The following is a 22,078-nucleotide window of genomic DNA, read 5'->3' on the forward strand; positions in this document are numbered from 1 at the left end:
CAAGGACAAGTATAAGAACAGCACACATATACAGAAACAAATTCAGAAAGGTCATATCATGAAATAAGAAACATTCAGTGATGTATGTAAAGAACAAGAAAAACCCAATTCCACAGATATTTTAGTAACAAGAAGAACAGCCAGGAAGGAGCTATTCCAGTACTCAGTGAGAAAGAGAATGGACAATGCCAAGAAAACAGAAGTGTTTTGTGCCTTTTTGCTTCAATTTTCACAAAGAGGTCAGTTGCGATCAAATGGCTAACACAACAGCAGCAGGAAGGGAGCAAGAACAAAAGCAAAATAGTGAACTACAGACATATAATTTATAGAGAAGTTAAACTGTTTTAAATTACAGCAGTTGATTAAATTTACTTCAACATGTTCTATACACCCCAGAGTAACCTCAGGTGTTACCTTTAAGAAATCAGGGAAAACATCTGAGATTGCAGAATAAGTCAAATAGTAATGGAAGAAATCAAAAGTAATGCCTACTTTTAAAGGGGAAAGATAGGAAAGGAAGAGCTAAGGAACCACAGCTAAGCTGACTGGTCTAAACTACCTAGGAAAGCACTTGGACAAAATAGTTTCTAGGTGAATCTCTAGAAGATAAAAGATGATGATTAATTGTTTGCCAAAGACTTATATTAGCCATTCACATCAAACCAAGTATAAAGGGCCTTCTGGATAGAAGCAAACCTATAAATATCATATACCTTAACTTCAGGAAGGCATGGGAATGTCACTGGAGACAGTGTGAAATAAGCCAGGAAAATAGGGGCTGGATGAAATTATTATAGAATGGATATGAATATCAGTTGGAAAACTACAGTAATAGTCTAGTTCACTGTGAAAAAAGGAAAGGTACATTCCAGGCATCTAGCTCTATTAGATATTTTAAAGAATAGGGATGATGGAATAAGGAATATGCTGATTAAGTTCAGAAGTGCTGCCAAGCTAGGATGGTCAGAAAACATAGGACAGGATCAGAATTTCATTGACAAACTGGAGAAATGTCTAGGGAAAAAACTGGTAATAGAACACCATTCAACAGGCATAAATTCAAAGCTGTACAGAAACAAATTTGTCTTCTTGTGAACATCCAAAGTCTTAGATGCCAGGACTGTCTCAGCATGAGAGCTGAAGCCAAGCTCTCAAAGATGGTGAAAGTATCCAGCAGGAAAAGACAAATAAATATCAAGATTTTCCCCCTAAAACCAAAATCACAGTCTCTTTATTTCCTGTTGTAGTCTCAAAAGGTCAATACCATCTTACAGTATGAACTGTAATATTATGAAATTTCATCAGTTTGTGATTAAACTTCAAGGAGAGAAAATTTCAATTAAGAAACATATTATCTTTTGCTTGTTCCTGGGTCAACATGCAAAAATACCCCCTCTACTCACACTACAGAAGACTCAGTAGTAAACTAGGCTGGAAAAATTAATACAGAGGACTGGCATTCAGCAGTGCTATCCATCAATTTTTAACAGTGCTTTGAAAATGTAAAGCACTGCATAAGCACTAATTATTTTAAGATGCACACATGCCAACTGAAGTAATCAGTCTAATGAAGCACATTCATCTAACACTGTGCTGCTTTCCACCAGAAAAATCTTCTGTCAGAAAATGAAACCAATCTTTGGTTGGCACCTGTGCCTAGTTGAAACTGGTACACCATATTGTGAGTGGGCATTGTGCCACCTTAACAGATGGACAAGATGATAAGCTTGCCAAAGAAACAGAGTATTCACCACTTTTTTTTTAAGCTAGAAAAATATAGTGCTTCTATACTAACATAAAAAGGGTACTCAAATGACTCCTACTTAGGTGTACATTAAGCCTGAAAGTTGAGGGGGTTCAATGAAATACCTGTACGAGCCATTAAGAAGCTATGATAGAGGGCTCCTCCATTCAGACTGCTGGACTTAAATATCAACGTTCCTGAGCAATTCTGCATACACAAAGTGCTCTACAGTATGGAATTGATTAATTCTAAAGTTATGAGAAGCACACTGCGATGATACACCCCACTTCTGCCTTCCTAAATGCTAATCCTATTTCTTTTGAGACACCTTATTATGCAGTATCCTAAACCCACAAGTTAATGAAAAGAGATTCCTCAGAAGCTCCAGATAGGAAGAAAAGTACTACATGCTTAGAGTACCATGCTTACTTTAAAGTCAAATTAACAATAGCAAAAAACAAAAAACAAAAAACCAAACAATAATTACCAGTTCTGACATCTGGCATTCAGCATTTCCTCCCTCAAAGACATTCTGACACCCCATTACGGACCAATGGATCAGTTGCACAACTCGGGGCTTAGGCAGGTGACAGCTTGGAGCAGTTTAAGAAGTCACCATCTTCAGGTGAAACACGATAATCAGTACTGTGAAAGCACCTACTCCTTTGAAAGGCAAAGCAAAAGAAGTTACATTGAACTCCTGCAGAAAAGTTTTATTTTTCACTGAAATAGACTACAAACATTCATATACTCCGCTGATAGTCTTGCCTGCAGGGATGGTATCTTTCAGCAAAACTACCACAAATATTCATCTGACCACGCTCTAAGATCTCCCTGCTTGTGCATTGCTAAGCAGAGAGGGAAGAGTTGTTTAATTTACTCTTAAAGATGACATAAGAACCAAGTCAGAATTTACTTAAGCCTGAGATCTCCTTGTGGGTCTCCAACTCTCTGAATGCACATACTGTTGCGGTTCAACTCAGCATTTAACTTAATATTAAAACTACAATAGCAAATGCCATCCCTAAACATCTCCAAGCACCTCAAACTCATATATATAGGCTACCATAGAGGAATAATCTACAACACCATGTTGGAGGAGCAAAATTGAGCATTAATTCTACAAACATGGCTTCTCCTCTGCCCATTAAAATAATAAAATGATCATATTTTCCACATACAAGTCCTCCCACCCAATGTGTGGAATCATGAACAGTAGAGCGCACAGCTGAAAATCAAGGCCCACATGTTTAACAATAATAAATACCCCTCGATCAATTGCAAAATAGCTAACTAATTCTGTTTATCTTCACAGTGATCTCCTTCACAAAGGCAACTTTAGCATTTCCAAATTAAAGAAAAACCTCCATAATATATCCACAAAAACCTGTTGCTACAGTCTACTTTGCACGTTTTACTATATTAGCAGTGAACTAGCAGATGATTAACCAGAGACTACACAGAACAGAACAAAACAGAAACACACAACCAGAATGAAGCCACTTTTAGGAGTCATAGCATATAAGCAAACAGTTGATGCCCTGTTTAATATCTAGGCCAAGTATTATTCAAATGAAACAAATTTCATGAACTCATCCTTTTACATCACTCAAAAATAACCAATGCAGATGGCAAACAAATGCAACTGAATCACTGTCACGGCTGAAGATAAAGGAAGGGAAAATGAACACTGCAACAGATTTAAAACTTCTTGTTAATTCCCAGAGATGCTGCATTAAAATTCAACAAAGTTAATAATCTGCAATTCCCTTCAGAACATACCTAAACTCTTGTCAGTTCTTGCTGTCACCAAAGCCCATGAGGTGGATTTGTCCCCACAGATGTGTTTTAAAACAGCAGGACAGAATGAGAACAACAGATTAGTCACTTGCAAATATAAATGTTATCCTATGAAAGAGTTCTGGTAACATCAAAATCCATATATTGAAGAAAATGTAACAACTTTAGAACTAGAATAAGACATAATTATAGCCCATATACTGTGTTAAATGCTAATACTTTTTAAAAAATGTAATGCTACAGATTCCAGCTAAAACAGACTGTCTACCCAAAAATTCAAAGCCACAAATAAAACAGATCAGACAAGCAAGCTACAGTATACACCAAACTTTACAAAATACATTTTCCTTTGGAAGTTTTCCAGTCTGACAACTTCTACTTTTCTTATCTCCTGATTATTTTCAGTATTACGCACACTTCTCCACAGTACTTCCAAATTGTCCTCAGACATTTTATGAGTTCTCACTCCCAAACCGAAAAAAATCTTACATTCATTCACTGAGACAGCAGGTGAAAACAAACACTAACAATTGTCCTCATGAGACTTTTGTCTCCATTAGAGAAGAGAAACAGTTCAACAACTATGTCTATACTAGTGAAACACAAATAGATTTCTGGAACTCAGCTGTACATGAATCTCAAACTGCCTCACAAAAAAACAAACCAAACCAAACCAAGGTCAGGTTCTTTTATGAAAGACTTAGACAATCTATCTGTCTGATATTAGTGCTGGGATGCTGCCAGAGACAGCATACATGTGTATGTATGACTGAGGACACAACCACATTAGTAGCATGAATTCAGGCTTCTTAATGTTCTACCCTGAAGCTCAAAGCTCATATTAAATGCAAATTAGCATCAAACACATTTTGGTACTTGTATTCGAAAGACAATACAAGAACAGTTCATAAATCATAAGGGAATTAGTGTTGTGCTACCATTTAGGTACACCAAAAGACCCTTGCCGCCGTGCATCATTTAATAATAATCAAAATGAAATTCCACCTTTGGTAGTTCTTCTCCTCCTGCTAGTCTTGTAAAAGACCAGCTAACCACCATGTGGTAATCACGTGACAGCCAAATCCAGAAACAAGGGCACATGCAGTTGCCCTAGGTTTTAGGGTCAGGCTTGCCTTTCATATATAAAAGTCTAGCAGGACAAAAAGAAATAGGACATTGGAACAAACTGACAGAAAACGCTCTTCTGTGGGATCATCATAAAGAAGCTGTATATGAGTAGAAACATAAACCTGCCACAATGGAATGCACAGAGGGTTTTTTGGGTTGTTTTTTCCCCCTCCCTCTTACTAACAAAAACTATTCCACAAAGTGATGCAATGCCAACTGTTAACTTGGACTAGAACTGGCAATGTACACTGGCCATTTTACAGGGTTTCTGAATCTCACAGATAACCATGACTTTGCCAGAGGAAGAAAACCATTTTTAATTCTGAGAGAGGAAAGGATATTTTTTTCCTTTTTAACTTCTTAGGAGACATTGTTTAAGTCTATTCTTAAAATTACATGTGCATATTTTAAAAATGCCTGTTCTTTATCAACATTCAGAGACAGATCAGCTTTTGTTAGTGACTAAGATGGTTTTTACTGTCTTCAACTCTCACAATCCACACAGAGTCACAGTTAGTTAAACTCAGATAAAAAGGTCTTTATTCCTTATCTATCCTATTTTTTTTATGGCTAGAAGAAATGTTCACAGAAGAGGGATATTTAGACCGCCAAAATGGAAGTATCCAATAATAGAGCTTCATATTTGCTTCATTCTAACCAAACCACTGAAAAGTCATAGTCTACAGCTATCTCTGCATATCTAGCTACTTGTTCCTACAGCCTTTCCTATACAGACACTAATGTTCATAACAGCTACCCGGTGAGTTGGACTAACCCCTCTCCTGCTGGGGGGCAGGGGGAAGAGAAAAGAGATCAGGAGGGTGGAACAAAAACTGGTGATGGGAGGGGGTACAGCTGAAGGATATATGGTTACACTGGAGAATAGGACTGCCATTTGGAGGGACCTGGACGAGCTGGAGGAATGGGCTGACAAAAACCTCATGAAATTCAGAAAGCACCATGCATCAGTCCAGGCTGGGGACTGCCTAGGCAGCAGCTCCTGCAGAAAAGGATCTGGAGTTCTTAGTGGACAACAAATTCAATATGAGCTAGCAGGGTGCCTTTTGCAGTAATGAAGGAGATTAAATGTATGCTGGGCTGTACTAGCTACAGCATACCCAGCAGATTAGGGGAAATGGCTATTCTCCGCTCAGCACTCATGAGGCCCCATCAGCAGTACTGAGTCCAGTGTTACATCCAATACAAGAGAGTAAGGGAAGTTCAAGGAAGAGCCACGGAGATGGTTAGGAGGCTGAAGCACACAAAATATGAGCAGAAGCAGAGGAACCTGGACTTTTTTTGCTTGAAGAAAAGAAGGCTGAGGGGGACCCAACTGCAGTCTTTAATTAAAGGGGCATTATAGGGATGACAGAGACAGACTTCTCAGAGGTGCCCAGAGAAAGGACAGGAAGCAGCAATCACAAGGTCCAGCAAAGGAAGCTCCAACTGGATATAAAGAAGAAAGATTTCTTTCCAGGAGGGCAGTTAAGCACTCGAACAGGTTGACTTGTGAGGCTGTGGAATGGCCATCCTTGCAGATTTTCACAACTCATCTGGCTAAGGCCCTGAGCAACCTGCTATGAAGTTAGCCCTGCTTTGAACTGCTGGACTAGAGATGGCCTTTAGAGGTTCCTTCCAAACTGAATTATTTTATGACCTATGATACAACAAGGCTAGATTGCTTCATTTTAGCAGCTGCCTGCACTTTTGCCTGACTGAAGTGACAATGGAAACGCACTCCAAGTTACAAGCCTAGTCTTCCTAAGTTTCCATGCAGCTAAGAGTCAGGTACCTCTAGAGGGTGATTGCAAGTGCCTAAGACTGGCTACTCCTCTTTCTGGCCACCAACAGGAGCCTGACTTTCCAGTGACTACATAAGAAGAGCAGGAAGATAAGGATTTTAACCTACATGCTCAAGTTAAATGCTTACGGTCAGACAGTAGGGAAACCTCCTGAAGTTTCAGTAAATAATGCCTGAGCATACCCATACACATAATAAATAAGAGGTAAAACCCAGCTGGCTCCTCAGGCTGGAGATCAAGTTTGTAGGAACACTGGTGGTGGAGACAATCTGATTCACCTTCCTACTTACAAATTAATGAGTTCCACAGCAAGACACATCTAGAATGAGCAGTGAATCTGCCCAGGCATTTCAAAGCCAGTTTTCAGATCAGAACCATTCTGACCTGAAAACTTGACATTGAAATGCCCACTGCATGACACATTGCTTAGCAGCCTGTAGCAAACCATGTAAAGCTCAGAAGGAAGACAGGCTCTGCAGGTTGGGCTCCTCCCAATCAGGCTCTACACAAGATCTGCTAAAGACCTTACTAGTGCTTTTCACAGTGCTGGGTGACATAATTTTTTCATTCTCTCACTTAAGAGATCTCAGATAAGATCTTTAAGAACCTAAAATTGTCACCAAAGCACCCCAAATGAGGAAACTTAAGAAAGACATAAGTATAAAATAAAAATTCTTCAGTACAAAGAAAGCCTAGATTTCTTTCAGAAGTGGCTGAGGGAAAAGCAGGTGATGAAGGTAAACTTTGAGAGAACTGATCTGAAAGACAAAAAGCACAATTATACTGGCAGATTGCAGTCTTCCTTGGCAAATCTGCTTAAGAGACACAGCTATGTCACTGTTATTAGGTAATGTCCAAAAAAAAATACTAAGCACTGCATAGTATCTTGTCTTCACAGCATTCCTTTTTCTGGATCAATGATCAGAATTTCAGTACAAAATTACTATTAAAATCACACTGACTTCTAAAAGTAGCCAGACTGGCCTTCACAAGTTGTAAAAGTAATCAGAATACGCATTATCAGAGTGTACATGACATTCTCAATCATTTCTGCAGTATCTTTCACAACAAAATAATTATATTTGCTCCTATTTTAAAGACTCTAATGGTCATACTAAGAACTTAGCTCTTAAGTTCTTCAAGCAAAGATTATTACCCCTTCCATACAGGTCGACCTGTATCAACAAACTGGAAGGCGCAAAAGCAATATTTTGATTTGTCTAATTTACTCTGGCACTCATAAAAGAAACATCCAGAGCACAATCACACCTAGCACAGCGAGAAAAGAATAAATGAGCAAGCAAGAACTTGAGGCCTAATTTAATCAAGAAATTATTGGTTCAGCTGATAGAAATGAAATGGAAAATGGAAGTGAATAGGAATCACCACAAATATAATTTAAAGTAGCCAAGATTAAGTTAAACTTATGGTATCAAGTATAGAGATATGCAGAACAGTCCTATACAGTCTAAACTCAGTTGGCAGGAACAAGCCACAGCATCTCAGAGCTCACTGTGGACCAACTTACCCTTCAGTCTACACTAGGCTTTGTGTCATGACTATGTTGCTAAGTTAGATCATTTAAAGCCAGCTCAGGTATCTCTGTAATGCACTGCCAACTGTGGTTAAACATTAGAGGCCATGCCTATTGAACTGATATTACACAAGCTCTTCACAGCACAGCTCTTCACAGGTTCACCAGACGATTCCTAAATTTCCTGCTGTGGGCGCATCTAGTTGCCAGATTGTACGTTCTGTATAATTTTTCATAATCATGAACTGATGTATTCATGTGTGTTTGTTTAATAGAGTCCCAGGATAATGTCTCCACAACAATATTTGAACTACCAACTTGCATTCAGATCAGATAATACAACAGATCTGAGAGCTCACTCGAAAAAAAAATAGGAAGGAATTGTTCATGGTAAAGTAATACAGTTGTCTCATAAAAACTCTATGAGTGACACTATATTTAACATGTATATGCCAGCATTTGCAAGGAATTTAGAGCATATGAATAAGTCTTGGCTATTTACTAAAAACACCAGTAAGGTTTCTAAAATTTGTTCCCATTTAAGTCACTCCAACTTAATGGCATGAAGTATACCAAAATATTTAAGAATATATATTTACAGGCTTGATTTATTTCTAAAATAGATAATTATTGAAACATTTCTTTATTCTAATAAACAATAAACTATTTAACAAACAACCTTGCTATAAAATATTTTTCTTAAAATGCATTCTTAGCATACAACAGGAATTAGGGACAGCATCACCTTCCAACTCTTCTTATAATACATACTTGCTAAAGTAGATTTTTTTTATATGTTCTGAGAGTATAAACATTAGTAGATACAATTCACATGAAGCTGACATTTTTGCTTACTATACTTCACTGAAATGTATGAATACAGATAATACATACAATGTAAAATTAAAGGAACAAACAAAATGCTTACGTTCTCTAAATGCTTTACAGTAGCCAAGGAATGACAACAAAAAGAACAGGGCACACAGCAAGTCTGCTCTGCCAACAATCCCCGCAACCTTAAAAACAACAAAAAAATAAGAATTTATTATTAGAAAACCTGAGATAAAATATGCACACACATATAAAGTGAAATGTAAAAACATAACTATCATTTTTTTTCTTTTTAGAACCTGGTTTACTGGTTTAGTGACATCCAGCTTTCTGAATAGTAATGATTTGGCTTTAATTGATGAAAATCTGCTATTTTAGGAAGCAAAAACATGGACTCCATTGAAGAAAATGTAAACTGTCCCACTTCACCAGATTTTTGGATTAAGGCTGCCTTTCAGCAGAACTCTTATCAAACACCCATAACCTCTACAAAATCTGCAACTCTGTTAAAATACAAATCAAGGCTGTCCGCTTTCAGAAGACGAGACAGCCTTCAAACTGCAGTCTAAATACGTAAAATGAACAAATAGTTTCCATGCTGCAGAATCACAAAAATCTCCCCCCTCTAGTATGTTTTTGGGGTAATATTAATTGATTGCATAAGAGATATCTCCAATTGCACCTTGTATCAGAAGTAGAACTAATGCTGGAGAGAAGAAAGAAGCTCATTTAGGAGTCTCTCTACTCTAGATCTGTGCCAAACTGTTTAGATCAAGTATTCTCCGGGCCATCAACAAGCTTTGGCTCAAGCCCTTAAACTGTATTCACAGTTACCTGCTGGGATACACCTCAACACATTCTTGGAACTTCATTCCCCAGTTACACAAATGTTAGGATGCACTATGGATTTTCTGTGGAAATCGTGACACATGGGAGCAGCAGGGTTTTGTATAAGTGCAGATGTTGGGACCTCACTAGAGCATACATCCAGACCAACAAGCTTGGAAGCACTCCTATGTTTTCAGTCTAGCTGTAGTCCCTAGAATGCTAAGTCCCATGTTTCCTGGAGAAGATGTCCACATAGGCCTTTCTGATGTGGGGCAGGACAGCTACCGTTTTCTGACCTACTTTGAAGTGATGGTTCAGGGACAAAAGCAGATACTTTGGTTCCAGTTGTCCCATTCTGAGAGTGGAATAGAGAGGGGAAAGTAGAAAGAAGAATTTTATCACCATTTGGTTTAAAGGTACCTACTAATCCTCCCTTAGGAAAAGTAAAATACTTTGTGTCAGTCCAATATGATGGAACAGCTATTTTTAAAGAACATCAGAGGGAAACAGAAGTGTAGAGGCATGAGGGTAGGACTGAATCCACTGAGGAGACTCTTTCTCTCCCACCTTACCCTCACCTTCAGCAGAGCACCATAAAAAGAGAAACTGTTAGATTCCTATATTCAGTTCAGAAAAAAATCTTGACTTATCCAAAGCCATGCACTTAACTTCTCTGCTTCTTTTTCTATCTCACAGGGGAATTATGAGGATTAACTCAATAGCTGTGAAGTGCTTTGAAAGGTGAAAATAATGAAGTGCCATTCTGCTTCAGGAACTGCTCTCAACTAATGAGAGAAAAATAAAGGTGAGCTGAGACAATTTTGAAAATAAGTGCCAACTTGTTACAACAAAGAGATTAAGGGGCTAACACCACACATGGTCTCAGATGACCCCAACAGTACAATGTTCATATCTTAGATGCAGGATCTGGCCCATAGTTCCTGATAACAAGGTAAATTGAAAAATACATTTTTAAATTAACATCAGGCATATTCTCATGTCCATGTTTCAAAGATTTGTTACAAATATTAAGTATTTTCTCAAGAGAGAACTGTGCCACAGCAGTGTTTACTTTTATCTGTAAAAATCATAATGACAGATATTTTTATTACATAGGTACTGAAAACACTAAACTTTAACATCTTGTTTACATGACAGTATTTTGTGTTGTACATACAACACAAAATCCAAATATATACAAAAACCAAAGCAGCAAATGGAGAGATTCTTCACAATTCTATGTCAAAATATGTCATCTCATTTCAAAACCAGGTTGTCATAATACTTAAAACTCGCAGCTTTAAAATCTTGAGAAATGCTATCTGAGGAGATGCTGCCTGACATACATTCATGCTAGAACCATAGCAGTATCATGACTGTTACTATGCAAAAAATTTATCATTCACTGTGTAACTGATCAGGAGATTCTGTCCACTCTTGGATCTTACAGGAGACATGGTATGTATGCAGCATGTTCCTTTTTTCCTCTTCTTCCAAAGTTTTCTCAAAGTGTATGCAAATCTTCAAATCTCACATATGCAATGGACCACATCACTTCAAATGTGACATGACATGACATCTTAATAACATTTGCCTGCTGATTTGAATATATTTTTAGAGTCAAACAAAAATAGGAATAAAATTGTGTGTATTAATAAGGAAGTCAATAGCAAATCTGCAGTTAAGGATCAAGTGAGATTTCACTTTACATTTCAGAACATCAGAAGCACTGGAGACTTGTTTTACTTCACTTTGACATCTGAAACTGGTCTTGGGGAACAAATACCAAGGGCGTCTCTGACTTTAGCACAAGCAGGTGTGCTCACATAGAAGGTAATCTGCTGGCAAGCAAACACTAGAAAATATTCAGCAGAATGCTTTAGCCTAAAAAGATGAGGCCAAACCTCAGAAATTGCTAATACAGAACTCTGTGCCACCTCTATACTCCCAATAGATAGAAGGCTCCCAGTTAGCTGCAAGGCAGAGCTTTCTGTCACCTCTTTAGCATCAATTACAGGACGATTTCCAATACTTTAATCATTTTCACGGCTTTTCTGAATCCTCTCCACTTTTTAAAGCATCCTCTTTGTGGCATGGATTTAAAACTGCACACGGTATTCTAGTACAGTCACATACAAAGTTCTTATAATGTCCTTCTTCCAATTTTGTAACTCCCTGTTTTATATAAAGCAAATGAGAATGTAAGGTAGTTAAGCATTTTGCACTGTTTATCTTCCACTCTCCTTGGCTGCTCATGAGCTAGTGTACTAGTAATGAATTCTTAATCCAGTAGTTAGGGAAACTCTCTGTAGTTTAAGGCTATCCTTCTTTAGTTATTGTACTTAAATGATTAATTTATCTTCCTTAATAACGTCCAGCCCTGTGGAATTATAAAAGTCTGGAAGTGCTAACCATAATATTGGATTGTTCTCACAAGCCATGTGCCAAGAGAAGCTTTAAGAATATATATAAGCAAAGTGTAGTGTGTGAAACTATGACAGAACTAAGTAGTCAAGCTGGTAAAGAACATCTAAGACTTAATTGTTGGAGTTAAGTTTTAGGTACTTACGCATTCAGTGTGCACTGGATGTACAGCAAACAGCAAAGCAGCTAGAAGAGATGTCTTTGGAGTCAGGTTTAGCCTTCTTCCTTTGTTACTGAATTGCAGCCCACCCAATAATATTGAGAACACATCAACCATCAACACCGAGATAGTACAATGCAGTATTATATTGATGACATGAAAACCAACTGGGTAGAAGCCTCCAGCAAAAAGGTAATTAATTCTGTATAGAAACAAAAACATTAAGGTTAGGAATCACATGAATGTTAGAAAGAGACAAAGAAACTGAACAACTCCATAGCAAAATTATATTTATACAAAAAATAAAAAAGAATCAAAGGTTTTTTGCATTGCTGTGTCCAGTTCCTAGGTGGTCTATGGCTTGCCCAAGTCCTTGCACAAAACACAGGAGCTAGGCATCTACAGAAGGGCTCCTCATAAACCTGTAGTTATTTGAGAAAACCAGCAAATAAAATGCAAGTCAGATATGCAGGCAAACATCTCTCTCACTAGGACTCTCAGACACAGTCACTCTCCTGAAGACAAAATATCAAGGGCGAAGGGTGGAAAGACTATCCAGTGGCCTAGTCAAAAAAGGCCACAGCAGATGGATGCAGTTTGTCAAAAATCATTCCACAGGTCAGTAGGAAAGCAAAGAACAAAAACTACAATAGCAGCACAAATGGCAGCTCGGCTAAGCAGAGGGAACATACACCTCCTAGTTCCTTGGTGATGTGCCCTACATCCTGAACTATATCGCCCCTAGCAACAAGGCATATGAGAACTAAGAGGGCAGCCTCTGAAGGGTATCATAAAATAGAGAATGTCAAAATAATGTATATTTTGAGAAAGAAACAATTGAAAAAAATTCAAGTCAAGATTAAGATAGCAAACATGACAACCAAATTCAAGAAAGACATCCAACTCCGCTGTAACTCCTTTGCCCCCTCACCTTTTCTACTGTCTCCTCTGTATAATCAAACCAATATGTGTCAAAACATTTCAGAGCTAGAGAAAAAAGGCAAGTCTCACCTGAAAGTTAGGACAGTAAGTGGTCGATATGACTTATGACTGGTATTGCTGCTGAGTTTGCTACCCCAAAAGTCATGATGCCACAGGTCACCAAGTGGGGTTTCCGCCCTGAGGTCCTGAAATAAAACATCATTAAACACCAGGCTCTTACCATTTCTGTTTGATTCAAAGCAGCTAAAACACAAATGAGTTCTAATACTAGCTCATTCCAATATGGATATACCAAGTGTCTTGTTGGCTCATTACTGACATCTGACAAGGTACTCAAGTTTGGAATAAGGTCATGTCTTGGATGCCTGTCATCATGAAGGCCAAGGCACCTGGATTCTGTAAACAGGCTACATGAAATGTACTAGAACTAAGGTGGTCTACATCAGTTGAAAATCTGCTCCAAAAGCTGAGCTATAAAACACACAAAAAATTTTTTTTGTAAAATATCTTTGATTTTAGGTCTAAGTTATCTTGGGAAAGAGGCCAAGCACAAGCTGTTGCAAACAGCTATTTTTCTACTAGTGTCAGTAGCACAACTACTAATGAAACCAAGAAAGATCTACAACAAAAACTAAAGATAGAAGCCAACAATTAGCTCTTTTTAAGCCTGCTATGCCTTTCTTTCTTTGCACAGGACACTATTCAAATAGGTCTTTTTGTTGTTGTTAATACATGAAACCAAGATGCAAATTCCTCAGCACGCTGCTCTGAAGCAGATTAATAGCAAAAGTTAGAAAATAAATTAGTTATATGCCAATTTGGGGCAGAGCACTATAACAAAACACCACAAAGGAACAGTCCATGCTATTCTTTTATCTTAAAGCCATGTTGATAGGGAAACAATCCAAATAACCTAGACTATTGAATGGAAAACATGCACTTTGAAGAGAAAAAAAGCGAGGAAGCCACCTTTCTAAGGAAATTGACTTTGGTATCATTCTCCTCAGTTTTCTATGATGACAAGCAGGGAAGCTCATTCTAACCTATTCATCTTCTCCTTACCCTCCTGTCTTCCTGTTCCCTGCAGCAAATTCTAATAAGTACCAAGTACCTTAAAGGTAAGACAAAACCTAAGAGCAAAACCATACTAGCAAATGAATAACTTCCATACAAGTGCTAGTATTACACATACAAACACAAGTTACTCTATGCCACCCCCCCCAATAGTTAAAAAGGGCCAACAAACCAAAACACACCAGCCAGCCAATCCAAACAAAAGTGAGCAGACAAACAAACTGCTAAACCCATGAAGGGGCTAACAAAGCCTGGCCTCCTATGTCTTCTTCTCATATCTTTACAAGTTCCCATATTATAACACTCTCTATTCACCAACTCCAGTTCCTCTCAAATGCTGCTATCATCTCACTTCACTCTACAATATCTTGAGCCCTTCCTATGGCCTGCTAGCAAGAAGAGAGACTCGTACTGTTGCTAGTCCCAAGGTACAGGCAAATGTCTGGGCCATGCACAAATGCTGGCTGGCTGCTGCTAAACTGCAATTAAAAATAACTGAGTTTTTGCTTCTTTCTCTACACATTCCATCCTTCATTCAGCCAAAAATCCATAACTGCGGAAAATGATTTATTTCTATCGTTTGGTCAAATTTGGCCAGTATTAGATAATGGGCTCAAAAACAATTAGGAAAGGGAAGCAGGCTACAAATCCTAGCACACACTGTCAAATGAAGTGAAGTACTCTCTACCAGGCTGCTAATCAATACATAGGGACAAATGTACTAACTTTGCTGCCATTACTTAAACACTTGTATAAGTTGCATCTCTGTCATGATGGAAGTAGTACCTTCCCTTTCTATACAATGGCTTGGTGGTTCAATCACTCACAGCATGTGAGCTATTGAAGACTGTTTCTTCCATTTCTAACCACCAAACTTGACACAAAGCTAGAGTAAGCCTCCCACAGAGGCTGTGTTCCTGAAGGATCTCTGCTATTCCTGCAAAAGCTGTGTCACTGTGCTGAAAAGAAAGCAGAGTTAACACTGTTGTCTTTGAGAAGTCCTATACTACAGATGTGGATTAGGCATTCTTGGGGAAAATCTTAATAGACCAAGCTTCACAGAGGATCCTATTTCGGCTTAAGAAATAGTGAGGTGCAAAGCTTCTGTGCTCTCTCAAGGTCAAAAGTGAGACACACATACAGAGCACAGATGTTTCTTCTGTCAAGTGATAGCTAAGAATTGTTTTTCCCTCCCAAGACTACAGTTTTGGCCTTAGGCACCTAAATTCCAATTCCATTCCTCACTGGTATGCACAAACCCTAAAGGACAACCTGATGATCAGAACAGGAGAGCACCTAAACAGCAGCCCACCAAATCAAGTAACATGGCCTGCTTTTCCAGGACAAGTTGGGACTGGGTTGCACACCAACATATAAGGAAGTCTTTGCACTCTGCAGGGTGTGTGTGCATGTCTGTGCTAGTGGGTGTTGTGGCTGTTATTCCAACCAATGGCCACTGTTCCTTATGCATGTTTGACAGATAAATGGACTATGAAAGAGACTTTGTTTGTTTTAAATAAAGAGAAAGGAACTACTACAATTTTAAACCTATGGCTTCTATGTCACAAATTGTCTTCAATAACCTGAGATGGGAAATATATTTGGGTTATACAAGCCTAGGTTTTCCTCTCCTCCAGAATCAGTCTTTTTTTTAATCTTCAATAGGAAGAATGCAGGAAAAGTTGAATACCCAGGATTATTTAGTGATCAGATTATACTTCCTTATGACCTAGAAATCTTCAGAGCCCAGAAGCAGCGGACTTGTTCATGTGTCTTTAAGTTTTGTGAGAGACGTTTACTTCCATCTGAACATGAGGAAAAACTTTTTCACTGTGAGGGTGACAGAGCACTGGCACAGGTTGCCCAGAGAGGCTGTGGAGTCTCCTTCTCTGGAGATATTCAAAACCCGCCTGGACACGATCCTGTGCAACATGCTCTAGGTGACCCTGCTTGAGCAGGGGGGTTGGACTAGATGATCTCCAGAGGTCCCTTCCAACCTCAACCATTCTGTGATTCTGTGATATGAGTTTTCCCCCTCTATGGACCTACCCCAAAAGGGAAATGGTTTGCTCCAAGAGCCACAGCTATTTAAAAGTTATGCATGATTTTCTCTATCAGCACTGAATGTAGATACCAAAGAATCTCTAAATATTTGATTAGCAGCAACTTACACACAGCAGGGTTCAATACTTGAAAAAAGGTCAGTTTTTCTACATAATGGCTTATGGAAAAGACGCCTTGTGTCTGAAGTTCCTACTAATCCAATTGTTTGTCTTGGTAAGCTAGTAAATAAAGACAGACAAAAATCAGTGTTGAGCACCAGTAAAAATGCTGCTTAAAATGACAAGGAAGCATCTGGAAAACAGCCTCAAACACCAATAAAATCTAATAACAGAATGCTGCACGATATGGTAGGCATGGGGCCAACTAACAGTGTATCTTTCATTAAAAAAGGAAAGACTGGAGGGAGGGCTAGTGAGTTAAAAGGGTCACAGTGTGGTACACAAGAAAATACAGGGAAAGTAATGCTCAGTAGATCTACAAAATTACTTCACCTGCTGCCTCTCATATTAAATGGGAATAAAATATACTGCACACTATTTAATAAACTTTGCCTTTGCTAGATACTCTCCCTCCCCAACAAACTGATAAACTCATTGTCTACACATTTTTGGTATGGATTTTGTATTTCCATATATTTATCTGACCCCTGTGTTAAAGTGATACCATCATCAAAATCTCATTCCATTTCTAGGGAATAATAGAAGATTTAGATGCAAAAAATACAATAAGCCTCACAGATTTTCCAGCAAATATGATATGTATGAATTAATCTACTTAAGCAATTGATTTAATTTCTCCGAGTTGCCAACAGCTATAGTCCCAGTACAGGTTGTTGTGTTGCATACATAAATTGAAATATTTGACACATAAAAACTGAAAGCATGGAAATCACATGAGAACAAAACAGCTAAACCTACCCCTGCCTTGGTTTAAACATCAGTTTTGTTTGCTCTTTCAGAAAATTAAAATGTTATCATTATGCTCCAAATAAACTTTGCAAAATGAGACATTCCCAGGAGCTGTGTAACTTAAAGTATAATGGTTCTTAAAAATCACTGTAGGTTCTAAATTTGTTTATAGAATTCTCTTAGCAGCTTTGAGATTTATTTCCAATTTGGCAGATGTATTTCCCCCCCATACATTTATAACTCAAGGTAAGATGACTTAGACAAGCATAATATGAATATGTCTGAGGAAACTGTAATTCAGTGGGATTCTAAATGGCACATTGTGATAAATTGCCTCTAAATTTTGTGCAATGCAAAAAAAAAAAAAAAAGAAAAAAATCTTCTAGAGGTATCTGAGTCTCTGTAGATTATTCTCCCTGTATTTCCATGGCTTCAGGAAAACAGAACCAACATAAGGGTCATTCTTTTTACTCCTTTTTACTCTGTACTTCTCTTTCCAAACCTTTCACAAGAATTTCCCAGAATAGAGCAAGAGCTGCTGAGTAACAGCAAGATCTAGCCATGAGCACAGCCTCACCAACTGCCACATGATACTAGAAAGTGTCTCACCAATTGCAGACACTCAGCTCCAACTCCTCAAAGTCAAAATTTAAAGAATTTCATCTAGAGTTTTGTTCTTCAAGTCACATAGTTTGAAAACCTGTTAAATTCAAGGTATTTTGAGGATTGTTCATTGTATTTGATTTTTTTTTTTTTTTTTTTAAACGAAAAGCATGAGAATACTGTGCCTGTATTTCAGCAACTATTATCATCACAGGAATATTAACTGGGGAAAGAACACAAGGTAAAGAAAGCATTCCTTGCTCCAGTAACATTCTTATGGTATAACCACAGCTGGAGAATCCCTGTACCCTACAATCACTTAGTGATGCATTATGCATCTTGCAGCTGGAATAAGTTTATTCATTTCTCTTATTCATCTGTCATTCTGCAGAGATAATGGAAAATCTCCTGTTAACATCAGTGGGTATTAGGAAAGTCTACTGCATACTCTCACTGACTTAGCAATGAGAATAAAATTAGATCTGGAGGCAGTCTTGATGTATAGGTACCCTGTGAATAAGCGTTACCAAACATCACATGCAAACTCGCTGCAACCCTAGATAATGCTTTCTTAGATGACAAGCAGACAGAGTCTATTTGGTATGGCAAAATGAGATGCTATTCCCCTTGACCAGACATCAACACTTGTTAAAGAGAGACTCTCACTTGCAAAAGAGTTAAAGGAGATATATTCTGAGGAAAAAAAAAAAGCTGTTTCATTTGTTCATTCTTTTGTTTATGCATCAGAACCCAAGTTATTCAAATAGCTTTGGGAGTAAGATTTTGTTAAGCATGCTCATGCTTCTAGCTTTTCTGTAGAATACTGCTGCAAAGCTTGTTTGTCAACCTTAAATAAGGCTTACTTAAAAAAGCATAAGAGAAAAAAAAAAATCAATAAAAGGAATATCAGAAGGAAGTTATTCACTAAGATGAATATTTTGGGCCTACTATGATTAATTGTTGTCATTATTTTTTTTTTCCTACTACCATTTAAATCAAGGGGAAAAAAAAAGGACAAACCTTGTTATTGATGATGGCTTCAGAATCATCAAAGACAAAATCTCCATCATAGCTGTTAACAAAGCAGAGCAGGGAAATTAATCCCACAACCATTTTAGCCCAGTATGGGGGAAGGAGGAACCATGATACGTCATGGTCCAGATTAGGTTCTGTTTGTGCCATTCTGTGAAATGCTCATTCCAAGTTGCGAGCTTCAGCATTACGTTGGTTGCAAATCTGAAAGAAATATACAAATGCACAATTATTCCTGCATTTCACACAAGAAGAAGAAGAAGAAGAAGAAGTTGGGACAGGAGAATGAAATTTCACACACCGCAACATTCGGTCTCAGTGTGTTTCATAATTATCAAAATATATCTAAATATAATTTTCTATTTTAAATTTGGAAAAAAAAAGGCACAGTCTCTCATGGTCTGAGCACAGAGGTAAAAGCCAAGAAAATCTCAGATTCTAAGTTCAAGCTCTAACACAGGTAAATTCTAAAACCTTGAGCAAGTCATTGTTTTTCTGCTTCTTATGATTCATTTCAAGTATAAAAAGTAAGGGCATTATGGGGACTGTAAAGCATTTATAAAGTTCTTAAGAGAATGATAAACATTAATTTGATTATAGGAATAAGGTGGTGAAAAACAAATATCAATAGCAAAAAGAGCTGAACACTCCTCTGTTAATTGATTTAAATGATCTAGACTTGCAAATAGCCCATATGGGGGAATTCATACAAACATCAAAAGTTGACATACACAGGTAGCAGTTAAAGGACTAGGCCCTAAATCCCAACAATTCAAACATAAGCCACCAAGTAGCATACAATTAAGACTCAAAGCCACGTTCACTGGATCATTCTGCCCACTGCAAGTACAATATAGTCCAAGTCTCATTACTATATGCATAGCTGTTCAGGTAGATGAAAAACACCATACACTCCAACAGCTCTGAGTGATATATTAATGGGAAGATAATGAGACTGAAAGTTTACCCATGAGCCATCTTTCCCTTGGAAAGGTGTCTTCTCATGCACCAAATCCAGCCCTCTGCCTGAACAGCTATTCTGCCCCTGCTTCTCTGGTGCTCCCACAGTACTATTGTTAGTGGTCTTATTCCCAAGTGCTGGTATAATGGCAGAGAGGGTACGTTACAAGTGGAAGACTACAGTAATAGCAAAATAGAATATGAACTATGCATCTGCAAACCCCCCAAATGATAGGTAAATGCACACCCAGCTGACCTAAGGTCAAAAGCTTAACTTCTTTATATATTGGCTTTTTATATCAACTGTTGCACCCTCGGAAATATTACATGTAATGTCTTTGCACAATCTAGAAAAAAAGTCTGGCTTCCTGAACAGACTTGACCATCAAAACTGCTAACTCAATTGCTTTGCAGCTATTCTGTTTGCAAAACTAAACTCCAGTTTCTGCATTTTCCCAGTCTGCACACACATAAGCACATTTCCAATCTGTACACACATAAGCACATGGACAGACTGCACTCCCTGTCACACCAGTGCCCCTCCTAGCTTTGGGGACTATTTAGAAGTGCTCCACAATTGAGATGAGAGTCAGTAACACGGAGCCGCATAAACCTGACAAAGAATGGAGCTCCTTAGCAGAGCAAACTGGGCTGAACCCTTTCAGGGCAAAACCTTTTCCCAAAGTAATTCTCCCTCGGGTTTTTTAAAGAAAAAAGACTGAAAGCAAGACCTTTAATCAAAGAGAAGCCCATTGCTAGTAATCGCTCAGGTACAGCACCAATGCCGGCTACAGAAATACCTAATTGAAATATTTTATCTACTCAAAACTCAGTCTTGCCCAGAAAGTTTCTCCATATGTACTTTTTTTCTCTTTATCCGATTTATATCTACCGCCAGCTAATTTCTGCAGGGCTCAGAAGAAGAGGCCAGCCCGCGGGGGTTCGCTTGCACGGACATAGGTGTTAACCTCCCAAGAGCGGGCTGCGAGCACAAAAGGGAGAAGCCACCTCCGCGATGGGCGCCCAGCCATCCGCAGCCCTCCCCACCGCGCCGGCACACGGGCTCCCGCTTTGCTCCTCCGCTGCCGGCACACGCGCGGGGGCCGTGCCCCGCCGCGACACCGCGCCCGGCTCGCCACGGCCCCCCCGTGAGCCCGCCGCGACGAGGGACGAGCCCCGCGGAGAGCGGCCGCCGCACGCCGGGGCTGCGGGCTCCCCCCGCGCCACCGCTCGTTGCCCACCTTGAAGAGGAAACAGCCGCCGGCACCCGGCCCCGCCGCGGGAAGCCTCCCCCCTCCCTCCCGCGCGCGCCCCGCCGGCGAGCGCCAACGGTCACAACCGCCGCCCGCGCAGCCCGCAAACTTGCGGGCAGCCCTAGTGCGCGGCGCGGGGAGGGGAGGGGAGAGGAGAGGAGGGGGCAGTCGGGGCGCCCCCCGCGGGGCAGGCGCTGCCCGGAAGGCTGCCGGGCGCGGGGGGGCGGGAGCCCCGGCGGGAGTTTCGCGGCGGCCCGGCCCCGCCTCACGGCTCCCCTTTTGTCCCGGCCACGGCGGCGGCGCCGCCGCCGCCCCGTCCCTCTGCCCCACGGCGGCACGCGCTCCGCCGCGCCGTCCCGGCCAGCTCCGCCGCCGCTCCCGCCGGCGAGCGGGCCAAGGGCAAGCGCCCTCTCCGCGAGAGGGAGGGGAAGAGGGCCCCGCGCGGCGTTACCTGCAACGAGAAGGCGCCCAAGCGGCATCGCCCACCCGGGTACGAAACTCTGCCCGTCCGGCGAGCCCCGAGCCGGAGCGGCCGGCGGGGGAGGGGCCGCCGCCGCTTCGGCTCCGCGAAACATCCTCAGCGCCCATTGGCTCCGCCGCCGCCCCACCCCTCCTTGACCCCGCCCCTCCGGGGCAGCTCGGTGCGCCCATTGGCGGCGGCGGCTGTGACGCGCGGCAGGCCGGGCCGAGGAAGCGGGGCGAGGAGCTCGGTCGCGGCAGCAGCCGGGGGGAGCGGGGCCGGCCGGGGTCGCGCCCCCCAACTCCACACCCCTCCGCCTCGCACAAAGGCGGGAGGGGGGCGGTGCCTCCTTCACAAAGCAGCCCCCCTTCCTTCCCTCCTCCCCTCCGCCCGGGCTGCCCCTTTGTGGCGGCTGCTTTCCCCGCTCACCTGGGTCCCCGCGGCGGCAGCTGGAGCGCGCCCCCGGGCTTGTCCTGCCCTCGCGCCCCCGGGCGCGCGCGCCGCGACCGTTGCCGCGACCGTTAGCGGCGG

The 22,078-nt window shown here is 40.5% G+C and overlaps 1 protein-coding gene across 1 annotated transcript in view; it reads right to left on the bottom strand.

The window, feature by feature from the left end:
- The window catches only part of TMTC4 (transmembrane O-mannosyltransferase targeting cadherins 4), a 52,237-nt gene extending 30,562 nt beyond the window's left edge, over positions 1-21,675 (bottom strand). Inside the window, 6 exon segments of the mRNA XM_067293677.1 lie at positions 8,937-9,024; positions 12,237-12,453; positions 13,263-13,378; positions 18,863-19,078; positions 21,539-21,592; positions 21,595-21,675. Of these exon segments, the coding sequence (XP_067149778.1) occupies positions 8,937-9,024; positions 12,237-12,453; positions 13,263-13,378; positions 18,863-19,078; positions 21,539-21,592; positions 21,595-21,675 (772 nt within the window).
- Positions 21,676-22,078: the final 403 nt, after the last annotated feature.

Source organism: Apteryx mantelli, chromosome 1 (genome assembly GCF_036417845.1).
Source record: "Apteryx mantelli isolate bAptMan1 chromosome 1, bAptMan1.hap1, whole genome shotgun sequence".
Taxonomy (NCBI): Eukaryota; Metazoa; Chordata; class Aves; order Apterygiformes; family Apterygidae; genus Apteryx; species Apteryx mantelli.